The 13238-nt window shown below is 37.7% G+C and overlaps 1 protein-coding gene across 3 annotated transcripts in view; it reads left to right on the top strand.

Annotated features, from left to right (window-relative positions):
* Nucleotides 1-13238, top strand: part of ARMCX5 (armadillo repeat containing X-linked 5) — a 102899-nt gene that overhangs the window by 11041 nt on the left and 78620 nt on the right. Inside the window, exon 4 of one of the 3 annotated variants that reach the window (XM_034653570.1) lies at nt 1538-1578. The exons of the other annotated variants lie outside the window; for them this stretch is intronic. Coding sequence (XP_034509461.1) covers nt 1538-1576 — 39 coding nt within the window. The 3' untranslated portion in view covers nt 1577-1578. The remainder of the gene's footprint in view (nt 1-1537; nt 1579-13238) is intronic. 3 annotated transcript variants of the gene reach the window in all.

Below are 13238 nucleotides of genomic sequence, written 5' to 3' on the forward strand. Positions count from 1 at the left end.
CATTGAATATAAGAGGATTATTCTGAATTCTTAGACAGTTCACAGATCTGTTTCTGTAGAGTCATTGGAGTTTTATTAGTTTCCTTTGGTGAAGTCATGTTTCCTTGATTATTCATGATCCCTGTGGCCTTGTTTTAGTGCCTGCACATTTGAGGAATTAGAACCTCTTCTAGTCTTTATAGACTGCTTCTGCAGCCAAAGCTCATCATTAAACAGCTCATCTAGAGATTCTGGGTGGGCTATCCAGTAGTGTCCATGGTGGGCTTTCTGCTGGACAGTGGGCAGGTCTGGTGTCTGGGTCAGCAAGTGGGCAAGCCTCATGCTTGTGTATATTGCGATCCACCTGGTGCCTGGGTCCAAGGAGGCAGGTCTGGAGCCTAGGTTGACTGGCGCCTAATAGGCACCAAGAACCACAGGAGTTGGCCTGATGTCTCAGTCCACAGGGTCCAGGCGTGTACTAGGGGAAGCTGTGAGCCTGGTTTCGTAGGAGCCAGCCTGGAGGCTGGGGCGATTGTGGCTGCTCTGGTGCTGGGGAAGGCCAGGCACCTGGTTATGTGGGAGTTATCCTTGAAGCTGGACCACAGAGGCTGGCTTGGTGCTGGGGCAGGCTAAGAGCCTGGGTCCATAAGAACTGGCCTGGAGTTTAGGTCTGTAGGGGCTAGTCTGACACTGCAGTGGGCTGGGGGACTAGGGCTACAGGAGCTAGCTTGGTACTGGGGTGGGTCAAAAGCCTGGGTCTGCAGTACCCAGCCTGGTACTGGGCCCAGCTGGAAGCCTGAATTCATAGTAGCTGATTGGTTGCCTGAGGTGACAGAAACCACCTGGGGCTGTGGGAACTGGCAAACATGAGGATATGCTGAAAGCCTGGGCCACAGAGCCATTCACGGCCTCAGGAGCAAGCCAACGCTGTGGTAAGCCAGGAACCTAGATGTGCAGGAGCCTGCTATGAGCATGGCCCCACAGATGGCACCCCAGACCATTTGGGCTGGTTTTTGCCAGGGTGAGCTAGAAGCCTAGGTTCATAAGAACCCTCTGGGATCCTGGTGCCACAGAAGCCACCTGAAGCCACAGGAGTTGGCAGGCACCAGGATGAGTCAGAGGCTGGGGCTTGTGGGAGCCTGCTAGGAGTCTGGTGCTCTAGAAGCTGTCTGGAGCTATGGGAGACACTTGGGCATGCTGGAGCTGATAGACACTGAGGAGAACCAGGAGCCTGGGTTTGTAGGAGCTGATTGAGAGCCGGGTATCATGGGAGGTGCCTAAAGCTGTGGATCTGGAAGGCACTGCAATGAGCTGGGGGCCTGGGTTTGTGGGAGCCTGCAGAGAGCCACTTAGGGCCACAAGAGTTGACCTTGTGCTGGGACAGTCTGGCTCTGGAGTCTGGTGAAATTGGGCACTCACTTCACTCTCCATTTCCCATGGGAAGGGTATCTCTCCATGCTGGGCTACTGGGTCTTGGGGGAGAGGTGATGGAGTTAATGTGAATCTATCTTTCCTACTCCCCTCAATACATCTTTTCTTATTTCTGTGCTTCACCCAGGTGCTGTCATCCCTCAGCTGGAATCCTTGGCTCTTTTGAAGGTATTTTGTGCATGGATAGTTATTCAAGTTGGTATTTCTGAGGTGGTTGAGCACTAGAAAGCCCTGTGCATCTGTGTTGCTGACATCACTCCCTACTTTATTATTTTTACTCATTCTATCTAGAGTATGGGTAGGGGAAGAGGATAGATATTTACTTGGTCCCTCAAACCTCTAATCGTGCAATATCTTAATACACTCTGGTTTCAGAAAATTAAACATCATAAATAAAGACCTCTTTGAGTGTATCTCCAGTCCCAGTCTCCTTCCTAGAGGCAACACATATTGTCAGTTTCTAGAACTTTTGTATACATTGCTTACATACGAAGGTATGCAAGTATCCTGAGGATTTTTTAAAGTATTAAATTTTATCATAGTATATGTATATTCTTTAACATTTTTGCAATAGTATGATTTAGAGATTTTTCCATCTAAGTATGTATCTATGTCTTTCTTCTTAGTGCTGTATCAAATTTCATGTATTGCAATATCATTTTTGTTTCTCTGGGTGATTCTGTGTAGACTTCTGGGTCCTAGGTACTTTTCATTTTAATAGACATTTGAAATCTCCTTAGAAAGGGATTATGTCATTTTACACACTATCAGTATATGAGAGTCCCTGTATATGAGAGAACCTATTAACAGTTCTGAGTATTTGCATATTTAAACATATCTGCCAATCTGATAGATGCAAAGTGGTATCACTTTGTTGTAATTAAAATTTTACTAACACTGAAGAACATATATAAGTTCTGTTAACTCAGAAAAGAATCAGATGAGGAATATGAATTTCCCCTTTAAGAAAATACAATTCAGGGGTGCCTGGGTGGCTCAGTCAGTTAAGCGCCTGACTGTTGATTTCAGCTCAGGTCATGCTCACAGGGTCATAGGATCAAGCCTTGCATTGGGCTCTGTGCTCAGTATGGAGTGTGCTCCAGATTCTCTTTCTCTCCCTCTGCCCCTCCTCTCTCTCTCTCTCAAATAAATAAATAGAATCTTAAAAAAAAAGAAAAAGAAAATACAACTCAATTTGTAAGCAGCTAAATGCTTCTTAACAGCTTTCTGGGGACTATGGAAAAGTCTGAAAAGAAAAAGAATTTTTTGCATGAACTTAAGATTCACAAATCCCTGGTATGCAAAGAAAAGATAAGATTTCTCATAGTGCTAATAAATTTGAGAGTTTACTATTATGAGTTATAAGATATTTTGTTATTTTAATTGTTTCAAATGTGTGGAGATACTGTTCAGATAATTATATAAGTCATTAATATAAATCATCAATAATTAGTGTAATAAATGATGATTTCACAGTAAGATTACTAAACTTTTCTAAAGACAAGGGACACAAGGGGAAGTTATTAACTTATTTATATGTGGGGCAGAATAGGAGGAGGGGTGAAGCTTAAAAGCTGACAGTAGTCAAAAATCAAAAAATGGAGCCAGCCTTTTTGTTACACAGACTATAAAATATGGGTTTTTTTTTACCAGTCATAACTAGAAGCATATACAGATAGGTTTCTATTGTGATTAAAGCAAAACGTCAATTTTGGTTGATCAGATTTCTCTGAAATACATACTTTTGTTCTGGCATCATTGTCCCAAAAATTAAATGTATCAGAATATCCTGGAGTTGCAAGGATTCAATAAATCAGTGGCATGGATATCTTGAGTAACTTAAGTATTGGCTTTACCATACCAATACCAGGGTAGTGGTTAATATAATGAATATAACATAATGAATATTAATATGTGAATACTGTTATGAATATATTGAATACTGAATTAATATAGTGAATACTGTTTTCCAAAGTATTTTCCTTCAGCACTTTTTTAGAGCAAAGCTATTAGGCTTACTCAGTTTGCCTTTAAACATAGCAACATGTTTCAGGTGATGCTGTCACTAAAGTAAAAAGATGACTCATAGCATAGGAGAAGGTATTTGCAAATTATATATATGATATGGGTCTAGTACCCAGAATATAAAATGAACTCTTACCATTCAATAAAAAAGACAAATAAAACAATTAAAAAATATGTGAAGGATTTGAATAGATATTTCTCCAGAGAAGATATTCAAATAATCAATAATGATTCAAATCAAAACCACAGTGATATCAATTCATACCCAGTAAATAGCTATAATTCTTTAAAAAGTGAATAATAGCACTAGTTGGCAAGGATGTAGAGAAACTGGAACCCTTGTACATTCTGGTGAGAATGTAGAAGGGTACAGCCACTGTGCAAAGCAATTTGGCATTTTCTCTAGTGTACCATTTTGTTTTGCTTCTTATTTCTTTTTTCTGTATGTTTTTAGTTTTTCTTTCTTAGTGACTACTCTGGCAATTATAATTAATATCTTAAGTGTATGACTACTCTGGCAATTATAATTAATATCTTAAGTGTATAACACCCAAGTTTGAACGAATATCAACTTAGTTTCAATAGTCTATAAAACTCTGCTCCTTTACAACTCTGGTTCCCTCTTTATGTTGTTATTGTCACAAATTAGATCTTTATACATTGTGTACCATTAACACAGATCTTTAATTATAGCTTTATGCATTTGGCTTTTAAAATGCACCAGAAAAAAAAAACAAGAAATGACAAACCAAAAATGCAATAATATTGGCTTAAAAAAATTACTTTACTGTTTTAGAGCAGTTTTAGGTTTACAAAAAAGCAGAAAGTACAGAAAGCTCCCATATACTATTTCTCTCCCACCACCCTTTCCCCACACAGTTTCCCATATTATTAGCATTTTGCATTAATGTGATATATTTGTTACAGTTGATTAATGAATATTGCTACATTATTGTTAACTACAGTCTCTAGTGTACATTAGTGTTCACCTTTTGTGTTGTACATTTCTGTTTTTTAAATTGTGGTAAAATATACATAACATAAAATTTGCCATTTTAGCCAATTTTATGTGTACAGTTCATTGGCCGTAAGTACATCCACATTGTGGTTCAACCATCACCTCTGTCCATCTCCAGTACTTTTTTTGTCACCCCAAACTGAAACTCTCTATCCATTAAACAGTAACTTCCCACTCCTCACTACCCACTCCTGGTCAGCCACTTATGAGCACTATTCTATTTTTTGTCTCTATAAAGTTGCCAACTCTAAATACATCACAAAAGTGAAATCATACAATATTTGTTACTTTCTGTCTGGCTGTTTCACATAGCTTAGTGTTTTTCAAAGTTCATCCTTATGTCAAAATTTCATTTCTTTGTAAGACTGAATAATATTTCAAAATATATACCACATTCTGTTTATCCATTCATCTCTGTGTATATTTTGGTTGTTTGCACTCTTTGGCAATTGTGAATAATGCTGCTAAGAACACTGGTTGTACAAATATCTGAGTCCCCGCTTTCAGTTGGTTTGGGTATATAACAAGAAGTGGAATTGTTACATCATATGTTAATTATGTGTTTAATTTTTTGAGGAACCACCATACTGTTTTCCAAAGCAGCTGCACCATTTTACATTCCTACCAGCAATACACGTGGGTTTTAAGTTCTCCACATCCTTGCCATCATTTGTTGCTTTCAGTGGTTTGATAATACCCATCTTAATGTGTGTGAAGTGGAATCTCACGGTTTCACTTTGTATTTCCCTAATGACTAAAGATGTTGATTGTCCTTTCATGTTCTTATTGGCCATTTATATATTTTCTTTGAAAAAGTTCTTATTCAAGGGTTTGGCCCTTAAAAATAAACCCTTAAAATAGGGTTGTTTGGTCTTTTTGTTGTCATTGTTGAGTTTTAGGAGTTCTTTATATATTTTTGATATTAACCCCTTATCATATTTATGATTCAGAAGATTTTTTCTCCCACTCTGTGGGTTGTGTTTTCACTCTCTTCAAAGGATCTTTTGATGTGCCAAAGATTCTAATTTTGATGAAGTCCAATTTATCTATTTTTTTCTTACGTTTTTGGTGTCATATCCAAGAAATCATTGCCAAACCTAATGTCATGAAGTTTTCCCCTATTTTTTCTTCTAAAAGTGTCAAAGCTTTAGCTCTTAAGTTGTCTTTGATCGATTTTGAGTTAATTTTTGTATATTGTGTAAGGTAAGGGTCCAAATTTATTATTTTGCATATGATTTCCAGTTTTTCCAGCACCATTTCTTGAAAAGAATATCTGTTCCCCATTGAATGGTCTTGATAGTCTAGTCAGAAATTATTTGGCCATATATACAAAGGTTGATTTCTGGCATCTCTGTTCTATTTCACTGGTTTATATGTCGGTTTTTATGCCAGTACCATACTGTTTAGATTACTGAAGTTATTATAGGAAGTTCTGTAGATATTGTGGATTATAAGAAATACGTATTTGGTCTTTATCCATGATTCCTGGCTCAAAGCTCCCAAAGCCCTTAGAATTTCCTGAGTGATAAAAGCAATGGGCCCGGGGGGGCGGGGGGGGGGGCGCCTGGGTTGCGCAGTCGTTAAGCGTCTGCCTTCAGCTCAGGGCGTGATCCCAGTGTTCCAGGATCGAGCCCCACATCGGGCTCCTCCACTGGGAGCCTGCTTCTTCCTCTCCCATTCCCCTGCTGTGTTCCCCCTCTCGCTGGCTGTCTCTCTGTCACATAAATAAATAAAATCTTTAAAAAAAATTAAAAAAGCAATGGGGGCATCTTTTGTCATAATATTTGGTCTCTTGTCCTCAGTTCCTCAAATACACTTTAGAGCCTTTAACATGAAATGGGTGTCATATTATTCATAACAAGTACCTTTTTACCACAACTGGGTTTATGTGAATAAGGTGACTTTTGGAGAGCACCTAAGGATAGTGGCTGGTTTCGAGAGGAACCAGCCGTGTGATTCGAGGGTTAGAACTTTCAGTCCAACCCCCCACCGCCCCATCCCACCTCTACTTCCTGGAAGGGGAAGGGCCTGGAAGTTGAATCAGTCCCCAGTGGCCAATAATTTAATCAATCATGCCTGCCTAATAAAAATTCCATAAAGACCCAGAAGGACAGGGTTCAGAGAGCTTCTGTATTGGTGAACACATGAAGATTCTGGGAGACTGGAACGCTGGGAGAGAGCATGCAAGCTCCGCACCCATTCCCCATACTTTGCCCTATGCATTTCTTCCATCTGGCTATTCCTGAGTCATATATTTTTTTTATTAACGAATGCTAATCCAATAGATAAAATGTTTCTGTGAGTTTTGTGAGCTTCCCTAGCAAATTAATCAGACTTAAGGAGGGGGTCATTGGAACCTCCCATCTATAGCCTGTCAGTGGGAAGCAGAAATGGTAATCTGGATTTGAGACTGTCATTCAAAGGTGAGGGGGCAGGTGCAGTCCTGTAGGACCGAGCGCTTAACTTGTGAGCTCTCATGCTATTAGTACCAGAATTGGGTTGAATTGTAGGGCACCCTGCTGGTGTCCAAGCATCTCTTAGTGGTTTTGGAGCCCCTCCCACACACATACATTGGAATTGGTGCCAGAATACCTTTACTTTGAAATTAGGAAGAGTGAGTGCCAACTTTTTTTCTTTTTCAAGATTATTTTGTTAATTTCAGATCCCTTAAGATTCTATATGACTTTAAGATAGGTTTTTCTATTTCTGCAGAATATATCATTGGGATTTTTTTTAAAGATTCTATTTTTTTATTTTATAGAGAGTGACAGCTCCCCCCCACCAGCAAGGGGAGGGGCAGAGGGAGAAGGGGAGGGACAAACAGAATCGGAGCTGAGCTCAGAGTCAAGCTCAGGGCTTGATTTTACAACTCTGAGATCATGACTTAAGCCTAAATCAAGAATTGGACTCTTAACCAACTGAGTCACCTAGGCACCCCTATCATTGGGATTTTGATAGGGATTGCAGTGGATCTTACAGATCACTTTGGGTAGTGTTGACATCTTAACAGTGTGGAATATTGCAGTTGATGAGCACGAGATGTGTTTCCGTATATTTATGTCTTTAAATTTCTTTCAGCAATGTTTTGTAGATTTCAGTGTATAGTCTTTGGCCTACTACATTGTGTTCTTATGTATTATATTCTTTTGATGCTATTGTAAATGAAATGGCTTTCTTAATACCTTTTTTTTACATTGTTCATTGTTACGGTATAGAAATGCAACCCATTTTGTGTGTTGATTTTGAATGCTGAAACTTTGCTGAATTCGTTAATTAGTTCTAAGGTTTTTTTTGCAGAACTTCGGGGTTTTCTACATATATGCCATGCCATCTGCGAGCACAGATCATTTTATGTCTTCCATTACAATTTAGATGTCTTTTATTTCTTTGTCTTGCCTTATTGGTACAGCTGAAACCTTCAATACTACATTGAATAGAAGTGGGGAATGTGGACATACTTGTCTTGTTCTCTATCCTAAGGAAAAAGCTTTCAGTCTTTCACTATTGAATATGATCTTTAGATGTGGGCTTTTCATATATGGCCTTTATTGTGTTGAGGAAGTTTCCTTCTATTCCTGGATTGTTGAGTGTTTTGATGAAAGGGTGTTGAATTTTGTCAAGTGCTATTTCTACATGAATTGAGATGATGATATGTTTCTTGCCTTCATTTTGTTAATATGGTGTGTTGCAATATGATTGATTTTTATATGTTGAATCATCCTTAAATTCTAGAAGTAAACCCAAATTGGCCGTGGTGTAGAATTCATTAAATATGCTGCTGAGGGGTGCCTGGGTGGCACAGCGGTTAAGCGTCTGCCTTCGGCTCAGGGCGTGATCCCAGCGTTATGGGATCAAGCCCCACATCAGGCTCCTCTGCTATGAACCTGCTTCTTCCTCTCCCGCTCCCCCTGCTTGTGTTCCCTCTCTCACTGGCTGTCTCTCTGTGTCAAATAAATAAATAAAATCTTTAAAAAAATATGCTGCTGAATTTGCTTTTTTAGCATTTTGTTGGAGAATTTTGCATCAGCATTATAAAACATATTTGACTATAATTTTCTTTTCTTGCAGTATTTTTTTCAGACTTAGGTACCAGGGTAATGCTGGCCTATTGGAATGTTAGGAAATGGTCCCTTCTCCATTTTTTTGGAAAAATTTGGGAAGGCTTACTGTAATTCTCCTTTTACTGTTAATTTAGTAGTGAAGGTATCTGGCCCAGCGTGATTTTTTTTTTTTTTGGTAAGGAGGAGGTTTTTGATACTTATTTAATCTTTCTACTAAACATAGGTTTATGCACATTTTCTATTTTTTCATGATTCAGTCTTAGGTCGTGTTTGTTTTTTGTTTGAGTGTGTTCATTCCCCTAGATTATCCAATTTGCTTTGTATACAGTTGTTCATAGTATCCTTTTATAATGCTTTTTATTTCGGTGAAATTGGTAAGGCTTCCATTTTCATTTTTGATTTTAGTAATTTTAGTCTTCTCTTTTTTTTCTTAGTTAATCTAGCTACAGGTTTGTCAAATTTGTTGATCTTTTGAAGAACTAAGTTTTAGTTTCATTGATTTTCTCTATTGTTCTTCTATTCTCTATGTTTATTACTTTCTCCTATCTATTGGCTCTGGGATTCATTTGGTATTCTTTTTCTAATTCCTTAAGGTATATGGTTTAGTTGTTGGTTTGAGATCTTTCTTCTTTTTTTAATGTAAGTAATTAGAACTATAGCACTGCTTTTGCTGCATCCCATAGGTATTGGTATGTTTTGTTTTAATTTTCACTTCCTTGGTTATTTTCCAATTTCCTTTATGATTTCTTCTTTGGCCTGTTGGTTGTTGAAGAGTGTGTATTCACATATTTGTGAAGTTCCCGATTTTTCTTCTATTATTGACCTTTAGTTTCATTCCAGTTTGATCAGAAATGGTATTTTGTATGATTTCACCTTTTAAAAAGTATTAAGACTTGTTTTGTGGTATAACATTCTGGAGGATGTTCCATGTGTACTTGAGAAAAATGTGTATTCTGCTATTGTTGGATGGCATATTTTGTATATGTCTGTTAGATACAGTTAGTCTATAGTGTTATTCAAGTCTTCTATTTCTTTATTGATCTTCTGTCTGGTTTTCTACATTATTGAAAGTGGGGTTACTGATATTTTTAACTATTACTCTAAAACTGTCCATTTCTCCTGTCGATTCTGAGATTTTTAAATGTATTTTGGAAATCCGATGTTTTGTGCATATGTTCATAATTGTCACATCCTCTTAGTGATTTGGCCCTTTATTTTCAGTATATAATGTTGTCTCCTTTAAAAGCTTTTGACTGAGTTTCTTTTTATTGCTCCCATAACAAATTACTACAAATATGACTTTATTATCTTAGTGCTCTGTAAGTCAAAAGTCCAAAATTAGTCTTACTGGGCTAAAATGAAGGTATCAGCAGGGCTGGTTCCTCTGCAGGTTGCGAGATGAGAATCCATTTCCTTGCCTTTTTTGAGCTTCTATAGTCTGCCTGCATTGCTTGGCTGATGGCCCTTTCCTTGCATTACTCTAACCTTTGATTCCATTGCTGCATCGCTGTCTTCTCTCTTTTACTTTCTTGTCTCCCTCTTTTAAGGATCCTGTACTTACATTGGTCCATCTGCATAATCCAGGATAATTAATCTTTCCATCTCAAGAGCCTTAATTTAATTACATTAGCAAAGGAGCTTTTTGCCATGTAAGGTAACATACTGATAGGTTCCAGGGATCAGGACATTGACATATTTGTGGAGGGGCTTTATTCAACCTACCACACCACTTACAGTAAAGGCAGTAGTCACAGAAACAGTAAAGCAAATTCCAGATGGGTAAATAAATGCTGTGGTAAAGCAGGCTACTCATATGCTTTGGTTTTGGGACATTATATAGACATCTTTGATAGACTTATATCCAGTCATCACCATGTCACCATCCATGAGTTCATAAAAGGGTATATTATAATAAGTAAAAACAGTTGAGTGTCAAACTCCCCAGATTTCCTTAACAAAGTGAAATTTGACCACTCTAGGTTTCACTTCACAATGAACTATAAAACAACTTGGAAACATGTCCTTTGGTGGAGTTCCTGGAAATATGATAGGGGTTCATTGTAACGCTCTCTTTTCCATGATAATCCACTGTTATGGGGTGAGTTGTCCCCAAATTCACATGTTGAAACCCTAACCTCTGGTATCTCAGAATATGATTATATTTGGATACAGGGCATTCAAAGAAGTGATTAAGTTAAAATGAGGCTATTGGATTGGGCCTTAACCCATTCCTACGAGTGCCCTTATACCAAGTGCAAATTTGAATAGAGACAGATACCAAACATACATGCCTACAGAGGAAAGACCATATGAGGACATAGCAATAAGGTGGCCATTGAGCCAAGAAAGAGGCCTCAGGAGAAACCAAACCTGCTGACACCTTGGTCTCGGACTTCCAGCTTCTGGAACTGTAAGAAAATAAATTTCTGTTGTTTAAGCCACCCAGTCTGTAGTATTTTATTATGGTAGCCCCAGCAAAACTATACATCTTCAAACTTTCATTTATTGGCTCGGCATCTTATATTCGCTTGAGAAAAAAGAAGCCCTGTCTTTGTGGTGAATGTACAGAATTTTGTGGAAGCTTCTTTAAAATTCCAAACTGTATAAATCTTAGCAAACCTACAGCTTTTTTTTAGTATTATGTTCCAGTGTGGTAGTGTACAATTAGCTTTCCACCTGCTTGAGATGGCAGAATAGGGGGGAAAACACTGTGTGGGACACTTTTACCTTCACCAACACAAAATATTATCTCCCAACAAAATAGTCTAAAGATTTTTAATGGCGTGCTTCTAAGTCTGTTTGGTCAGTGATAGAAGCATAAAGCATAATAACTCTGCCCAGATTTTAAATTATGGTGTAAACTCATATGATTTATATAACCAACAACAAAAAAACACCTCAGGGTTCCAGAGGCATTTATATATTCAGCAAATATTTATTGAGCAATCTATTATGTGGCAGGGACTATTTCTAGTTGTTGGGAATATATAGAATAGAATCCTCGTGGAGCTTACATCTAAGAATGGAGGGAAACAGATAATAAGAAAGTCAATATATAAAATATGCAATAAAATATTTAATTATGATAAATGCTATGGAGAAAAATAAAACAAAGTATGGGGATAAAGGATATTCAAAGGGGGAATACAAATACAGTTTTAGATTGGATAATCAGAGAAATTCACTCTGAGCAAGTTCCTGAATGAAATGAGAGAATGGACCATGAAGCTATCTTAGGGAAAAACATTATAGGCAGTGGCAACAACAAATGCAGAGCTCCTTGGGTAGAGATATGCTTGGCTTGTTCAAGAAATAGCAAGGAGGCTGGTGTGGCTCAAAGGGAGCAAGCAAAGGGAGAATGGTTGGACGTGAGTTTAAAGTAGTAGCTAGGGACCAGATCTTATGAGATATTGTAGGCCATGGAAAGAAGTTTGGGTACTATTCTAAAGGTTATGGGAAGTCATTAGAGGATTTTGACAAGGGGATCAGCATGATATGACATGTTTTTAAGGGATAAAACTGGCTACTGTGAAGAGAATGGACCCTAGGGAAACAAGAATGAAAACAGGGAGAAAATTTTGGAGGTAGGAAGCAATCAATGGTCTAGGTAAGAGATGATAGTGGCTTGGACTAAGGTGTTAGCTGTGGATATGGTGATAAGTGTCCAGCTTTGGCATATATTTTGGAGGTAGAACCAATGGATGTTGTAGATGAATTGAATATAAAGTAAGAGAAAAAGAGGGATCAATGATGATTCTGAAGCTGAGCAACTGAGTAATCATTTATTAAGATGGGTGAAGACTGGGAAGAGTGGGTTTTAGGGGGAATCTCAGGAGCTCAGGTTAGAACATGTTGAATTTTTGAGATATGTTTTATATAAACACATAGAGATGAAAAGTAGGCAGTTGGGTATATGAACCTGGGATTTTTGAGAGAGATCCAGATTAGAGGTAGAAATTTGAGACTCATCAAGGTATAGATGATATTTAAAGCCATGAGACTTGATGAGATCACTAAGGAATATAGGTAGTCTATGTAGTAAGGGAAGAAGTTCAAAGATTGAACTCTGGGACATTTTAATATTGAGATACAGGAAGTGACAATGAACTAGCAAAAGCAACAACAAAAAAGAAAGCTAGGAATGTGCAGTCAGGAGTAGCCAGTGAGACTCTTAACTGTAAAAAACAAAGAGGGTTGCTGGAGGGGAGGTAGGTGGGGGGAGGGATAATTGGGTGATGAGCATTAAGGAGGGCACTTGATGTAATGAGCACTGGGTGTTATATGCAACTGATGAATCACTAAATTCTATCCCTGAAACTAATAATACAGTATATGTCAATTAAATTGAATTTAAATAAAGAATTTAAAAAATAAAAAAAAGACATACAAATGGCATACAGTTATATGAATAGGTACCCAACATCAATAACCACCAGGGAGATGCAAATCAAAACCAAAATGAGATATTAACCTCATATCTGTTAGGATGGCTTTATAAAAAAAAAAGTCACAAGTGTTAATAAATTAGTAAGGATTTGAAGAAATTGGAACACACATCATTGGTGGCAATGTAAAATGGTGCAGCCACTATAGAATACAGTATGGAGGTTCCTAAAACATACATAAATACATAGATACATACATAAACACATACATAAATATCTCTCTCTCCATATACATATACATATATATATATATATATATATACATATATTATCATATCA

The sequence above is a fragment of the Ailuropoda melanoleuca genome, unplaced genomic scaffold (assembly GCF_002007445.2).
Source record: "Ailuropoda melanoleuca isolate Jingjing unplaced genomic scaffold, ASM200744v2 unplaced-scaffold9825, whole genome shotgun sequence".
Lineage (NCBI taxonomy): Eukaryota > Metazoa > Chordata > Mammalia > Carnivora > Ursidae > Ailuropoda > Ailuropoda melanoleuca.